This window comes from Varanus komodoensis, unplaced genomic scaffold, assembly GCF_004798865.1.
Source record: "Varanus komodoensis strain SLA01 unplaced genomic scaffold, ASM479886v1 scaffold22, whole genome shotgun sequence".
NCBI classification, from domain to species: Eukaryota; Metazoa; Chordata; class Lepidosauria; order Squamata; family Varanidae; genus Varanus; species Varanus komodoensis.
In genome coordinates, this window is record NW_025335606.1 from 16,641,993 (window position 1) to 16,659,083 (window position 17,091).

At 43.8% G+C, this 17,091-nt stretch overlaps 1 protein-coding gene across 1 annotated transcript in view; it reads right to left on the reverse strand.

Moving 5' to 3' along the window:
- Positions 1-293: 293 nt before the first annotated feature.
- Positions 294-17,091, reverse strand: part of C9 (complement C9) — a 29,198-nt gene continuing 12,400 nt past the window's right edge. The window contains exons 5-12 of the mRNA XM_044431611.1: positions 16,453-16,591; positions 12,521-12,874; positions 9,791-10,031; positions 7,890-8,015; positions 6,300-6,481; positions 3,145-3,373; positions 1,296-1,476; positions 294-507 (exon numbers count right to left, since the gene is read on the reverse strand). Of these exons, the coding sequence (XP_044287546.1) occupies positions 1,325-1,476; positions 3,145-3,373; positions 6,300-6,481; positions 7,890-8,015; positions 9,791-10,031; positions 12,521-12,874; positions 16,453-16,591 (1,423 nt within the window). The 3' untranslated portion in view covers positions 294-507; positions 1,296-1,324. The remainder of the gene's footprint in view (positions 508-1,295; positions 1,477-3,144; positions 3,374-6,299; positions 6,482-7,889; positions 8,016-9,790; positions 10,032-12,520; positions 12,875-16,452; positions 16,592-17,091) is intronic.

Consider the following 17,091-nt stretch of genomic DNA (forward strand, 5'->3'; position numbering starts at 1 on the left):
ATGGTGTCCAGTTCCAGTCGACTCAGTTAAATTGCCACTTTTATAGCTGCCTTCTAGCCCGACTGCCTGCTTAGAGAAGGGGCTGGCAGGAATGCCACTGCTTTTGCCCCTTCTGGCCAGGGAAGGAAGTGGTTGGCAGCTGCTGTAGGAGCTGCTGGCACCAGGCCAAGCAAATGGCAGCAGAGGATGCTGGGACAAAGGGGGCATTGGCCACAGCATACCAAGTGTCTGTCCATGTCTGATGCCAGCCTGGCAGGGTGGAATGCAGAATGAACAAATCAACAACACGTGTATCAAACCCAGCAATTCATCAACTTAAATTTATTGTCAACTCTTTTTTTTAAAGTTAACAATAACTAGAGCTTTGCGATTCAGCGATCGGCTGGCTTATCTTTTAAATCTCTTTGAGAGCAGGAAACAGAATGTATACATCAAAGGACAATTCAGGCTGTGCTACTTTCCCATGAGGCACCTGCCAAAAGATGCACAGACAGAATGTTCAACAACCTGAGAAAAAAGAGGGAGATAATCACATACTCAGAAAGACTGGGCTTTTTGTAAGTACAGGGTGGGAAATCCTGAAAAAGAAAAAAAGCTAAGAAGACAAAAACAAAACAAAGCTTTCCAAAATCCTCCACACTGAAGACTATACATGAATATTCAGTAGCCATGAAATGTGTCATTTGGGCAAAAAAAATGGGCTGGGAAAAGGAGAGGAACACCTTGGGAAGAATGGAACGACTTCCAGGAATCCTGACAAGATTGCTCATGTGACATATATGGTAGAGGCTAGTCATAAAAGTAGCAATAATACTTCTTGTTTTTATATTACCTGGGGAAAGTTAAGTAGTCTTTATTTCAAAGAAGAGTGCAAACTATGTATATTTAGAGATTAGTCATTATTGCAGGGAAAAGTGCAATCTTATGCACCCTATATCAATTTGCATATAAATTCAGGTCTTGTGCATGGACACAGAGGACCCGGGATACCTCAAATTCTTTCCTTCTGATTTAACTAGTAAAGCCATTAATTAATCATTTAATTAAGTCATTATTTCACCTTTCTTCACAATCCTTCCAAAGGCAAAAAGTTATGGGCATTGCACTGCGTTTGCTTTGCATACCGAGTAGCTGTTGTTGCTGTTATGCATGCTCAAGCTGCCTCTGACTTATGGCGATCCTATGACAGCCCTCCAAAATGCCTTACCCATGACAGCCCTGCGCAGCTTTGGCAAAGTCAAAGCTGTGGCTTCCATTATGGAAGCAATTAATTGGGTTCCTGAGTAGCTACAAACCTTTCCTGGTCTTTTGCAGATGCTTTCTGTCAGCAGTAGCCTGGTTCAGAGTGTGCTCCAGCACATGGTTTGCCCCCACTTGCTTCAGGGTTGTTGCACGTTCTTGTTCGAAGACGTTGTCCCTGTTCACAGGAAGACCAACTAGACCAGCAGCTCCAACCCCCATCAATGGCTACCTGACCTGTTTTAACAAGGAAGAGTTAAAGGTCTCAGGAGCCTAAGATCTGAACATCAAGATGACATGCACCGCACATTATTACAACAGCACGGGGACTGCACTGGAACCCCTTTCCTTTGCCAGGTTCTGTTGTGCCAAGATTTCTCCACTACAGCCCTGAAGCGCTCTTCAGGCAACGCTCATCGATGCAACAGAATGCCTGCTACATTTACGATGCAATCAAATGCCACACACCAATGCATTGTGTTGCGGGAGAAACAGGTGGTCTTGTGTTCCTTGGAAGAGGAAACATGGTGGAATATAAATACAGGCAGTAGCAGTTGTAATAAGGATAATAATGGAAATAAATAAGTATATATTTTGGGAAAAGCTTATATTTTTAATAATTATTTGGGGAAAGCTTATTCTTAATATATTGCAGATAATACCACTCTAATGGCAAAAAATGAAGACGAACTAAAGAGCTTTTTGATGTGGGTGAAAGAGGAGAGCGCAAAAGTTGGCTTGAAACTCAACTTTAAGAAAACTAAGATCATGGCATCTGGTCTTCTCACTTCCTGGCAAATAGATGGGGAAGAAATGGAGGTAGTGACAGATTTTATTTTCTTGGGCTCCAAGGTCACCACAGATGGTGACTGCAGCAAAGAAATTAAAAGATGCTTGCTCCTTGGGAGGAAATCTAGACAGCATACTAAAAAGCAGAGATACCACCCTGCCAAGAAAAGTGTGTATAGTCAAGGCTATGCTTTTCCCAGTTGCAATGTATGGCTGTGAAAGCTGGACCATGAGGAAGCTGAGCACCAAAGAATTGAGGCCTTTGAATTGTGGTGCTGGAGGAGACTCCTGCGACTCCCTTGGACTGCCAGGAGATTAAACCAGTCAGTCATAGAGGAGATCAACCCTGACTGCTCTTTAGAAGGCCAGATACTGAAGATGCAACTCAAATACTTTGGCCACCTAATGAGAAGGAAGGACTCCCTGGAGAAGAGCCTGATGCTGGGAACAATTGACGGCAAAAGAAGAAGGGGATGGCAGAGGAGGAAGTGGCTAGATGGAGTCATTGAAGCAGTCAAAGTGAGCTTAAGTGGACTCCAGGGGATGGTAGGTGACAGGAAGGCCTGCAGGAATGTTGTCCATGGAGTTGTGATGGGTCGGACGTGACTTTGTGACTAACAACAACAACAATATATGAAATTATAATTCTGTTTCTATGACTATACAGACTCATTATTATTCTATATTTATATATTATTATACAGAATTGTTATTCTGTTATTAATATATAATTATGCAGTCTGGGTTTAGTAGCTATCACCCCCTTCAGTTTAAGAGTAAAGTGCAATTCCATGCGGCACACATCACCTCTAGGTTCAGTAGTTGCTATGCCTGCCAGAGAGTGACCTGTATGCACTTCTGAATGCATTCACTGGGGACATATGGACACAAAGAATAGATCAGGAGGGACCTGTGGTCCCGCAAATGTTGCTGTACATCAACACCCATCATGCACAATCCTGGCTGGAGCTGATAGGAACTGGAATCCAATCACAGGTTCTTCATCCCTGAGCTTGATGGACAAATGGTCTGACTTTGCATAAAGCATTTTTCAGAATCCACGTCATCTAATGGGATTCACACCTGGAAAGCCTAAATCCTTCAGCTACGCCTAACCTGCTTTAATAGTTGATGTGGGAATCTCGCAGGCTTCTCCCTTGAAGTAGGACGAGCATCCGCATTCACATCTTCCATTCACCAGAAGCGCAGTCCCGCCATTTAGACAGGGCTTGCATTTGCACACGTTGTATTCGGCCACGTAGTCCTCCACTGCTTGGTCCAGGTTTTGTTTCTTGATGTCAGCATCAAGCATATTCAGTGGAACGAGAGCAGAGATTGGAGTGGTCTGTGGAGAGATTTAAACACATTCTTTTTAATCTAAGCAATCACACCTTCCATGGTGATCAAGTTCTTCACATGTACGTGTCCACTGCTTCATCCTCTCTTCTTAAATGCACCATTGTGGGTGATTATTTTTCTTTCCTGACAACACAGACTGTGGTGCCACTGTTTTTTCACCAGAACTCAGAGGGGAGCTGGAGTTGATTTAAAGGGCCAGCCCGGACACAGAGGTCTCCCCTGGCATTAGTATCTGGGCAAGCATTGGAGTGATCCATGGGCTGTGTAGTCCTGTCAGGGTAGGACTCTGGGGCAGATGTCCACATGAGCAGGCAGGGCCTAAAATGCAGCGGAGTGGCTTCACACAACTGGAAGAAAGTGAAGTAATATGCATTGCTCCCTAAATCAAGGGTGAGCCTCTTTGGGAGCTCTGGGGCCTCTTTCGCACTCTGGGTTTTTCCTCCACTGCACCTCCCCATTCACAGTGATGAATCTATCTACCTGTGCATGGCATCCAGAGTGGCCATGGAACACCTGAAGGCTGCAAACGAGCTTGAAACAAGCCATTTTTGATCATTTGGGTGCTCTGCAGTAGCTATGGAATGCTAAAAGGCTTTCAAGCTGCTGTTCCAAATGCCATTTTGCTAACAATAATCTTCAGTTTGGGGGGCTGTTGGGGGGGCACAGGGTTGCATGTGGTCCACGTAGCCCACCCTTAATCTAAACAATCCTCACTCCCCATAAGACCATTTTGATGGCCCCATCTGGCAGTTATTTCGTCCTACATATGAAGACATGTACATCCAGTCAAGTAAATGTTGGTAAGTTGTTAATAAAAATGAGGTGAAAAATTCTTATTTGTCTGCACCAGCCAAATCCCATTGATACAGCTATTCCCAGCACAGAGAGGACTCCAAGGTACCCGCATGCTATTAGCTGCTAAAGAAGAAGAGGTGGTAGCCCTAAAAGAGGGAACCAAATCCGAATAATTAAGAGCTAAACACTCAAAACCCTTGTCCCGGATGCATAAATCTGTCAGTGTTGGGTTCCCCCACATTTAATGCCATTTCATCTTGGGTTCTTTCTCACGCAAATACAGAGTTGAAGTACCTGTAGTTTTTGCTGAATTCTTATCAAACAAAATTCTTACCCAGCCATACTATTAATGGCAGAATCTGCAATGACTGAAATGCACCAGCCATCTTACACTTACGTATGTGCCATATTTGCAGGGCACAAGGGAAAGCTCTGCACATGAAGTGGGAGGCTTGCCCACTTCCCAGAATCCCTGCATTTGCTGACTGTCCTTGGCTCTGGTCTCAGCCTGTGTCTCCATCTGTACAATCAGTAAATATTTACTGGAACATCTTTAACCTTAACTCCTTAATGCTATGCTGCCTCTGTGTGGCTTGATCTAAGTCTGGGGCTTGGTTCACTTCCTTGAGTTAACCATTTTCTATGTACTGTGTTCCTGCCCATGGCAGCACCCGTGCTCTGGATTATTTTCCATGTGATACCATGCAAGGGTTGGCAGCAGGGAACCTATAAGAACACGCATCACTGTGACTCTGTGGGGAGGAGTTTTTGCACTGGGCTCTGTCCACAGAGGCATTTCCCAGGCACTTAAACTTTTGATTTTCAAGAGCTGGCACATGGAATTAGAACGTAAGTTATGCTAGATCAAACCAAATGCCCATCCAGTTCAGCATTCTGTACGCATGGTGGCAAACCAGCTGCGGACAGGATTTCTCAGGCAGGATGGGTGCAAGATGTCCTCCTGTCAAGCTCCTGAGCAACTGGAGTATGCAGGCAGGTGAATGAGGTAGCACATGGCCAGCAAGGCTAGTAGCCATGGATAGTCTCCTCCCTCATGAATCTGTCCAATTCCTTTTTAAAGCCATCCAGATTGGCAGTTGTCACCATTTCCCATGGCAGTGAATTCCATAGTCAACTGTATGCTGTGTGAAGATGTAGGTCCTTTTATCTGTCCAAATCCTCCCACCAATCAGCTTCATGGGAGGATCCCAGGTCCGTGTTATGGGAGAGGGAGAAAAATGTCTCCCTCTCTAGTTTCTCCACACCATGCATTCTTTTAAACACCTCCATCATGACTCCCCTTACTCACCATTTTTCTAAACAGTCCCAGTCCCAACCCTCACAGGGGAGCTGCTAAATCCTGCTGATCATTTTTGTTGCCCTTCTTTGTCCCCTTTCCAACTCAATAATGCTTTTCAGTAAGGCAACCAAAACTGAGCATGTGATTCTAAGTGCAGACACACCAAAAATTTGTATGAGGGAAGCAAGATTTTGGCACTTTCATTTTCTATTCCATTCCTAATGATGCCTGGGGTGGAGTATGCCTTCTTCATAGCAGCTGCACCCTGAGCAAACCTGTTCCTTGACCTGTCCACCACGACCCCAAGATCCCTTTCTTGCTCAGTCATTGCTAGCTCAGATCCCATCAGCTTATACTTGAAGTTGGGATTTCTGTCCCAACATGCATTACTCTACAATTGCTTATATTAAGCTGAATTTCCCATTTTGATGGCCCTTCTCCCAGCTTGAAAAGATCCCTTTGCAGCTCCTCATAATCCCTTTTGGTTTTAACCACCCTAAATGGTTTAGTGTTATCAGCAGACTTGGCCTCTTCATTACTTACTCCATGATGCTTCACTAGTTTTGGTCTTGGTTGGATGCTGAGATTCTTGGTGCAAGCTTTGGGGTCCCTGACAATCTCTGGGATGCAACTCTGAAGGATGATCTCAGGATCCCAGGCACAAAGTCAGTAACAGCAGTGCATGTGGGAAGGCTCTCAAGAATATAAAGCAGGTTTAAAAACTATAATGTCTTACATCACACTGGGTCATAAATGGCCATCACCTCTCCAACATGCTGGTAGATAGGCATATAAAATAGGTTGAAAATCCTCTTACTTCTTGTTTGATCACAGTGGGATTGTCGGGGAGTGTGGCAGCCCACTGCACATAATCTTCTACATCAACCACTTTCCCGCCTCTTGACAGCATTTCCTTCAGCCTAGCTAAAGCAATGGTCTTTCCTCCTTGGACTAGAGAAATCACATCAGTAATTATTGGCTTGTGGGATGAAGAAAAGGCTATGGGGAAAAAGGAAGAAATGAATGGATTAGGGATTCGTTCCAGGAAGAGCTGTTCTGACACAGACTGGGCTCATTTTGCTAAAGTTCACAGGATCATAGAACAGGAGAGCTAGAAGGGGCCAGAGGGCCCTCGGGTCCAACCTTCTGCTCAGTGCAGGACTCCAAGTTAAACCATCCCTCTCAAATGGTTGTCCAGTTGGATCTTGAATGTCTCCAGTGTGGGAGAAGCCACAACCTTGATTGGTAAAGGGTCCCATTACCATACTGCTCTAACAGCCAGGAAGTTCTTTCTGATAGCTTGGCAAATCTGGCTTCTTGTAACTTGAGCCTGTTATTCCATGTCCTGCACTCTGGGATAATAGAGAAGAGACCCTGCCCTTCCTCTCTGTTACAGCCTTTTATGCTCACTTCTTTCAATCTCTCTTCATAGGGCTTTGTTTCCCATCCCCAGTGACAGGTCCACATGTACGGTGCAGTGTCTTTCTGGGGCCAAAGATGTCCTGCATGCCTAGGGAATTTCCAATATTCACAGACTGCTTCTGCAGGTATCCTGCTTGTTATAATGACAGCAATTTTGCAATGGGGGAATAAACATTCCCAAGCAGAGAAGGCTTAGCAAAAGAAAGGGCAGAAAGTTGTTGAAAGAGAGACCCGTGCACCATGTGTGTATGCCGTCCTGAGGCTCATGAGAATGGGATGGCATACAAAAACTCCAAACAAACAAACAAACAAATAAATAAATGTGGCCTGGCCTGAGCTCCCTAGGTTAGCCCGCTGCCACTGAGGTGCAGTGTAGCACGTTGCCCCTTGGTCAGCGTTACACAAAGATGCCATTGTCGATCCAGTTGGCCTTTGAACATAGGATGGAAAAGGTGCCATCTTAGCTTTGCCTGAGGCAGAAAAAGGCCTTGGACCAGTCCTGACTGCATCCATGTTCATGGTGCATCTCCTTTCGGGGAAGCTAACGTGTGTTCGGATCAATACCAACACATGTTAAAGGGCTACATCTGTCTTCAACTGTTGGCACAGGTGAATTCAGCTGGATTTCCACACATGAGAAAAGGGTGTATATGATTTGATAGACAGAACACAGGCAGACATGCAAAAATCCCAGTTTTGCAAAGTTCATCACTGTATTTTTGGGGTTGGTGGATATATATAACTGAACTGTGCATGTATGTGCTAATGGGTGGGAGTGGAAGCACAGATGTTTTCTTCCTTAACTATGTTTGGAATAGTTAGTGTGGAAGGCAGAGAAGCACATGTTTGCCTTAAAAAAAGGAAAAGTACTCATGGGTCTTTATATGCCAACTTGGGCAGCTAAAACTTCAGAAAAAAGTGGGGGTGAGGGAATGCATGTTTACAAATCTTTCACATTTGAAAATGAAGGATTTTTTAAAATTACCTTTTACAATTGTGTTGTTTTTACAGTCACGACCTCCAGCTGTAAAACTTGCATCCAGAACCCCCATATTTATACCAGTGTCCAAATTATAACCCAGACAGTCCTTTACATCTGAAACGGAGACTCCTAAAAATGGTTAATAAAGAAAGTATTAGAAATGGAAGAAAGGAAAGGTAAAATACCAAATTGTCTGAATCACAGAGTGCAAAAGAATCTAAAATGAAATTATATCATATATATATTTCATATATATATGAAATTATAGAGTTATTCACCAATGTTCTGAAATCCCAGCTGGATTTCATCCCTCTCTAATTATTCACAAGTTAACAACAGAGGACAAGTCCAGGATAGCAAAATATAGCCACTTCACTGGTTCATGACATGTTTAATATTTGTCCGTCCGTTCATCCATCCATCCATCCATCCTAGTCATAATAAATACTGGAAAGGTAAACAGGAGGAAGAACTCTGGGGTTTCAGGGTTTTAAATTAATGAATCCAAGCTGACTTCACTTGCAGTGTGGACTTGGAAAGTATTCTTACCCTGCAGACTATAAAAGTTTGCTCTGGTTTCTGCTGCTTTCACAACTGATTTGCAACAGCATGAACTGGTTATTTAAGTGGTTGAAAGTGGGTGCGTAAGAGGCCAGGTAATTTATTGATTGGGCTCAGGTAGGGCATCAAGGGATGGAGTGGTTGGGCACTTGCTGACAGTCCACACCCCAGCAGGGCCCCCTTGCAAAAGCTGCCATGGACTTGCTCCACCTTCAGCTCAGCGCCCTGCTTGTTCACGTAGTCTGTCCCAGACAATGGCGCCGGTGAGCAGGAGCAGAGGAACTGCCTACACTACAGGGTTATTGTTGTGAGGATAACAACGGTGTGGAAGAGAACTGTGTGGACAGTTCCTCACAAAAGGAAAACGGGTGGGATATACATGTGAGGTAATAAATGATGATGATGATGGTGATGCATTTATTATTAATAAAGAGATACATCATGCAGAGAAGCCCTGAGGAAAATGGCCCCGTGAAGTACCTTGTACAAGGGCTGTCTGAAACCTGGAGAGAGCAGCTCTGTCCCCTCTTCAGCCTGTGGGCCAGGAAGCCACGCACAAATGCAGTCCTTACCCATCTTCCCACAGGGCACAGCCACACGCTGTGCCTGTCTACTCAGAAGTAAGTCCCCATGTAATAGCTTTCACTCATTCAAAGGGTGATCGATTTTGACATGTCTACACAGGAGGAAGTAGACATGATGGCATGAGGAGGGGAAACAGGCTTTCCTCCGCCCCGGGAAACCCCATCTTTGTTTCTAATCAGTGATTAAAAGAGCAGAATATTTAAACTTTAAACAACTTGCAGCCACCAGCCTTATCGCCCATCACATCGGGGCTGGAGGGTGGGCGCCTTGTTGCAGATGAAGACTGATGACTTTCATGAAAGGGTGCATGCAGAGGGGCCCAATGCAGTGCAATGACTAGAAGGGCAGATTAGGATGGGAGAGACGCACCCAGCCATGGAGCAAACCCAGACTCCATCTCTCCTAGCCTACCTCACAGGGTTGTTGTGAGGCTAAATGATGGGGAGCGATGATACACCCTAGCACTCATGGAGAAAAGAAAGAAAACACAGAGAACAAATAAATGCAAGGCAGCTTGATTTTCCCAAAGTAAGTGGAGGTAAAAATGAAGTAAGAGGACTAAGCAATACAATTTAAAGTGCCTCCAACGGGAAAGCCATAAAATGTATCTTGACAAAGGGCAAAGTGAAGCTTTTTGAGGGATGTGGTTTCTAAACTAGCAAGGGTAGCAGTCAGGCTCACCGGGGGCTGCATGCCTTCCTGTTACTCTACAACCCTTCTGTGAATCTAAGAAAGAGTGCTCTATTCTTAAGCCATACCTTCCCTTGTCATTGTTTCATTGTCCAGTATATAAATGAGCTCATATTTTCCTCCAACTGTTCCCTTCTGTGCATAGTGCGTTCCATGAGTTTCCAGAAATGAAAAATATTCTCCTTTCTCATATTGACTGGGCAGATTTTTTAAATCGTCAAGGAATGTTTCAGTGAGGCGAAGATCACGTCTTCTCATGATAAATGTTCCCAGCTCAAGGTTTGCTTTCACGTGGAGAAATCGGTAATTCTGTAATACAGAAGGAAGACACTTACGTCCTGCGATTCTGCTGGGGGAAACAGAGGACTGGATCTTCTTGAGCCTCTTGCTCTGATAACTGCTTACCTGAAACAAGGAGCTGTGCCTCTGTCTACATTGCAAACATAAACAACTTTTATGTTTCTAGCAAGGGATTCTGGGAATTGTACTTTCGGAAAGGGGTGATTACCTTGCCAGGGGTTGGCTCCTTTTCAAAATTAATATCCACAGGGTTTCTTGGGACAGCTTCTCGTATCAATGTGATCAACATTCTGCATCAGAAGCTGCACCTACAGGCGTTCTATTCAAAGTACAGGGTGACAGCAGCTGATTTGTATCTGGTTACTCCATCTGAAGTTATGGAATTGGCTTCTGTGAGATGTAGCATTGGCCACCAAACTGGAAGGCTTTAAAAGCAGATTGGCAAGTTCTGAGAGGCTACAGTGGTTACAAGTCCTGCTGGCCATAGGCTACCTCCAATCGGTGGTGCGCCCATGTACAGCAGGTGCTGGGGAACTTGGCATATCCTGCCTGTGGGATTCCTGTGGGCAGGTGCTTGGCCATTGCACGAACAGAGTGTTGGACTGCATAGACCTGGGTCTTCTTCATTTGCTGTTAGTCCCTTCTCCATGAACGAGGCCATAGGCAGAGCATCTCACAAAGGGTGGCATCAACTCTCAGCGCATTTGCAGGCCCGCGTGGCTTGGCAAACTTCACTGCCTTGGCCTCCCCACAATTCCCCTGGTCAGAGGAGCTGGGTCTTGGGAAGCTGTCTAGTGTGTAAAATCTCCCACAATGCCCTGGAGTTCCTGATGTCCCAGTACTCTAGGATAGCGGTTCCCAAACTTTTTCAGTCATGGAAACTTTCTGAAAATATTTTTTCCCCATGAAAAAAACTCTATCCCTGATTTCTTCCTTCTTTCATCTGCTCCTTTTGCCTGAGTGCTTTGCCTACCATAGTAGGTTTGGAAATAAGAAAACATTTTAAATATAACAAATGTATAAAGTGATTATATGATAATATTCCAAATGAATTCTTTCGATTACTCCCAACACTACGAAATAGAGTCCTAGGAACCAAATGATGTGATGCATTTCCTTGTTTGCTATTTGGATGCCAACTGACAATCAAATAGTTGGCTTCATGTGGTTTCATTTTAAAATCTGTTTTAAATTTGATTTTTGGGATTTTTCGCAGAACCCCCATGAGGATTTTACGGAACCCTAGGGTTCCACGGAAGACAGTTTGGGAACTGCTGCTCTAGGACATTGTGGGAATAGTGAGCAACTTCCTAGGCTCATCTTATTCCGTGCATGCATCCCCACCTGGAGCTCAGCTTGGTCCTAGGTAGACATTAGAGGAGGGGTGGGCAACATTCAGCCCCTCTCCCCTCCTACAGCCCCTGCACACCATCCTATTTGACAGTAGCAAAAGCAAAAATAAGACAGTAATTTGCTGCCAAATTTTGATGGCAAACCTTTAGAATGCTTTAAAAAATTCACATTTTGTGTGCTTTCAAGCTAAATGTGCCCTTCCTAAGGCTATGTGTGTGTGGGTTTTTTTTCTGCTGCTGAATTTGGTGATATACCAGCAGTGGGAGCATTTAGCTTGCCCTTGCATGAGAAATTCACACCAGCAAAGGTGGGGGTACAAGGCTGAGTCCTAATTGTGCATTTTTACAACAAGTGACAAAAGCTTTGTTTGCAGGAACTGTGCAGGGAATGCCAAGACAGACCATTTTGGAAGGCCTTCATTCATAGGACTGCCATAAGTCACAGACCAACTTGTGGCATGTTAACAACAACCAACAAAAACACTACATTAAACCAGTGCTGCAGATGCTAAATGGAGCAGCAGATAAACAAAATCCAGTACTAAATGAAACATAGCTGCAGATTCATGGAAGCTAATTAAAGCACCCTCGGCTGCTGCCACGCTTATGATTTCCAGCTTGCACTTTCCCAAGAATGAGGAATAAAAGGCATGATGTGCTTTTCAGTATTTTTCCCACCTCCGTTTCATTTCGTTTTAGGACGTGGTGCTAAGGAACTGCTGAACATGGTTGCACATGTTCCTGTCACTATGAAATGTGGTGGAGAGGGAAGATGCCCAACTCTGGATGCACTTGCCCCAGATCTATTTAGTTCCTGAAGCAGGCCAAGAAAGTGTGCATCTTGTCTCTCCGTTTAATGACTGGAGGATCTTCACATTTGAGAGACAAGGAGTGATCTATTCATTTTTGCCTCCTCTACAGCTATGAAAGTTTCAGAATATTTGTCTATTAACGTAAGTGGCAGGCCTATGAATCTGTTTTAGATATTGTTTTTATGGATGGAAATGATTCATCTGTGCAACTATTTCTTTATTCTTCACTCCAGATTCTTTGCAGAAGATGGCAATATTAATATACCTTGGTTCCTAAAGGCATACTAGGATCAAATCCCATGGAAGCATGCATGCATGCATCTGTTACACTTACCTTGCCTTTAGTCTCTCTCAAGAAGGTAGAGATATTGCTAGTTTTGCTTGATTTGAAATTGAAGGTGAGATGCGCATCGTGCTTTGACTTAGGAGGTGATGCAGCTGTATCTCCTGTCCCAGAAGCTTGTTTTGCTTCATCCTGGGTCTCTGAAGGTGATTGTTCAGCCTGGGTCTCTGAAGGTGATTGTTCAGCCTGGGTCTCAGCTGGTGCAGATGAACCTTGTGGCTCGGTGGCAATCAGTTTTAGAGATAAGTCTACGTTGAAAGTTTTTTCTTTGAAGCTGAACATCTTTTCCATTGTTGTTACCTGGTCATCATAGTACTGTTCTGTGAATCTTTTGTCTCCTTTTGTCTTGGTGGGAAGAAAATAGAATCAAATTGGTGTTTTAATATATTCCTTGAAGGCACTATCTCCCATGCCTGCCAGCCTGCCTGCATTTTGAGATCATTTATAGAGGCACTTCCACTTGTGTGCAGTAGCCTAAACTGTCTTTGGAAGTGGACGAGCACCCAAGGCTTTTCAGTGGCAACCCCACTCATTTGGAATCAGCTTCCATGAGGGGCTCTTCAGGGGGTTTTGCAAGTCTTCCGGAAGACTCTGAAGACCCACCTTTTTTCACCTGCCTTTTCCTAAGGCTTTACTGGTGAGTCCATTTGCACAGTAGTTTACCATTTGATATGTTTACTATCTTGCATGCCACTTTGAGAGGATTGTGCCTTTAAATGTGGCCTAAAATAATTCTAAATACAATAAATACATTCATTAATAGATTGGCAGAGCAAAGTGAAGCCAAGAGTGTATGTTCTGGAAAATGCAAAGCCCCATGGCAGCTCACATGTCATGAAGACAGGTGAATTTCTCTGTGAGGCTCCTTGTTGTGATGCCCATGTTGACTATTAGAGCTACGGCTGGCTGGGTATGCCATAGCTTGTGCTTATCTCTTAACTTGAGTTAGTTGTTGGGTGCTTGACAAGCTACCCACCGCTAAAACAGCCCTTATGGGGCACCCTCACTGTGATACAAATATTCCAACTGGCTGCCTGTGAAAAATCCCCCATGGCAGTTTCCCATTAGGAGAACCAGGCCAGGGGGCAGGGGTTGGTTTGGGATGGATTTCCTTTTTTTAGTGCTGGTGTTTCTCTCTTTGTTGTCATTACATTTCCCCCTCTGGCTGGTTTCCTTGCTGGTGTAGGTGAGGGGCCTGATCCTGGAGCCTCTGTGGGGAGTACAGGGGCTTTGGATCCAGCAGCTCCAAGGCCTTCTTCTAGAGCAGCCCATCTGGCAGGGCTCCCATCTGCTAAATTCCCACCTGCAGTAGATCTCTGCCTGTGCAATTTCTCATGGTTCTGCCAGGGGCTGCCGCTGCAGACACTCCACTGGGAGATGTCTTTCTGCTGGGAGGGAATGATTTTGACCCATCCAGCCAGTAGGTCGACAGGGCTGGGACTGTTCTGTGTAGCTCGAAATGCAAGCAGCAGAGGGGACAGATTCAGGACAGACAAAAATAAGTGCCTATTATATTGTTTCCATAAAACTGTCTTGCTTATTAGCCAGAGGCCACCACCTTTCAAAAGTAAAAGAAACAAAACATCCAAATCAAAAATACACTGAGAGAGATATCAAAACTATGTAGATACCACCTTTGCGGCTTAAAGAAAAATTTAAAACCTTCTAGGTTTTTACAGGAGCTAAAACAAGACATTTTAAACTTTAAAGCTCTAAAATATTATATATTGGATAAGATGATCAAGAACATAAGATACCTAACCTTTGCAATGTTAGGCTATGATTGCCTTTGTTCCCAACATTTATTTTAGGAATTTACTATTCCACCCTTCAGTCTAAAGATCTCAGAGCTGCTTTGGTTCAAAAAACCAAACCAAACCCAACACAAAAAATATCAAGAAAAAAAAAATTCAGGAGAGTAGTTTGAAATGAGCACAAAAGCATAATGAAAGATTAAAAGTCCTGAAGCAGGTATAGGGAACAATGAGATCTAACAGATTTTGTTGGGACTCAAAATTTCATCATCCTTCACATTTGGCTCTGATGGTTAGAGATGATGGGAATGCAGTAAAACAACATCTGGAGGACCAAACATTCCCCACCAGTCGTCTTAAAGAACCTCAAAGTCTAAAATTCCAGGAAGGAAGGTATTCATCTAGTACTAAAGAGACATTGGGTTTGGTACCAGACAAGCCTCCTTGGGGACAATATTTCAATGCAGAGGTGCCACCATTGAGAAGTCCCTATCTCAGTAATGCATGGAATTTGCTGTCATGAGATGTGCCTATGACTATAGGCTTAAAGGCTTTAAAGGAGAACCTGCCAAACAAAAGGATAAGTAGTCTATCAGTGGCTGATGTTCAGGAATAAGGATGTTTGAGAATTTTGTTTCAGTTCACAAAGTATCTGAAAATGTCTAGTCCAAATCTCTGAATCTGGGAGTACCTGAAAATATTGGCAAATTTGCATTCATACATTGTCACTTGAGAATTGCACACCTTTCTCAAAATGAGAAACTTCTCTCATTTAACAAACCAAAACAGATCTGCTAGTTCTGCTATAGAGGTTTGTGTTTTTGAAAGCCAGATCATGGGCAGAAATCTATCCTATGCAGATTTTGCATGTTGGGGGAAAACTGTGCACTTGCTGCATTTCTGCCCATTGTAAGCTGTGAAAGGCAGTGGGGTGAGTATCAAAGGGCCATCCTCATTGTGGAGATCCCCCAATAAAGGTAGTATAAGGGTGAGATCAAACATATAGCAAAAGTTGGATTTGTAGCACACTGATTGGCTGCCCCTTGTGTCAATCACAAGGCCACATTTCCTTCCTCCTTCCTCAGAGCAGTGTTGTAGGGATGGATACTGTGTCAATCATGAAGCTTTCCCTTCTCAGAACATTTTTAAAGGGCCAAGGGAAAGTCTACTTTGAAAAGACCACCACCACAGATGTCTGGAGTGTGAGTCAAGAAAGAGGGTGGCCCATCTATTTTTGCTTCACCCCCACCCCCAGAATAAAACCGGTAGCAGAGAAATTTGGATAATAACAACCAGTGAAGCAAGTAATGAAGAAGAGATAACCAAAACACAAGAAATATGCGCTCCCCAGAGAGGTCCGCCTGGCGCCGTCGTTATTTGTTTTTCGGCGCCAGGCGAAGACCTTTTTATTTATGCAGCATTTTAAATGTTAATATTATTGAATTTTAATCGGCCAGGGCGGCTTATTTTATTTTACTGTATATATTTTAATTGTCATTGTTTTAATGTATTTTGTATTCAATGTTGTAAGCTGCCCCGAGGCCTTGGCAAGGGGCGGCATAGAAATGTTTTAATAAATAAATAAATAAATAAATAGGGAAGGAGGAAAAGAAAAGAGGGAAAATGTCACTGAGAAACAACTATCATCATGACATGCACACCTTAGGGATTATCTGCTCTCATATATAACTGCCCAGAAACTAAGGTCATTTTCAGATGTTCTCCTGCAGCTGAATCCACCAAATAAAGTGAAGTGGGTAGCTGCTAAGGACAGGGCCCTTTCAGTGGTAGCCCATCCCCACAGAGTACATTGTGTTCTTTTCAGCAACAAGTGGCTGTTTAGGCTTTGCAGTACTGTGGTTGTGCTTTCACTTAGGCTTTATTCTGCTTTGAATGTTTTGGGGTTTTCTATAGTAAGCGTTGTCATGTTTTTATATCATATGGTTTACATTTTTATATTCTGAACCTTCTAGAGAGTTTTGGCTATTAGCCAGCAGAGAGGATAGGTTCAACCGGGCATTAGGGAGGGGTAGGAAGAACTGCAGATCTGCTGAGCTCAGAGGCATCCCTGTATTCTTTGTCCTGTGTCATCTGGTCCTAAAGCATTTACAGGAGCATTTCTCTATCCAGCAGCTCCCCCCCCCCCCACTTTTCCCCAACAAGGCTTACATCATAATTGAGCACGGCAACATTCCATGGCTTGCGAAAATATATGCCACTATTCCCATCACGGACTCTGTCGCACATTCCGTTGTAAAACTCATTGAAAAATGGGCTTTCCCTTGGTTCCAAACCTAGAATGTTGAGACTGCAGGAATACCAGAAAAGGGAAAGGGAAAAAAGAGAGTGTCTTCTGTTATGACATTGCTTCTACACTGCTGCCCTCATGCACCACTGAAATGGTATTCATTTTCAAAAAGGGGCTGATTAGCTAACATGAGAGCAAACATAACGCGACAGACATCTGCGCACATCCCTACAACACCCTGCAACCTGAGATAGAATTCATTTACTTTGAAAGAAAAGTCTCCTGGCTTCAAAATGTAGCAGCCAACTTTTAAGGTAAAGTCTCCCTAAAGAATATACAGAATTTAGGAAATTCATATACTAAATGTGCCTTTATGACCCTTGCATGGAGTCCTGGTTTCCTTTGTAATAGCCACAAATGTTATTTATTTATTAGACTTAACATCCCTCCCTTTTTCTTACAAAGAACTCAACACGGCTTTCCTCCTCCTCCTGCTCTCAGACTTACCTTCACAACAACAACCCTGTGAGGCAGGATGGGCTGAGAGACTGTGACTGGCC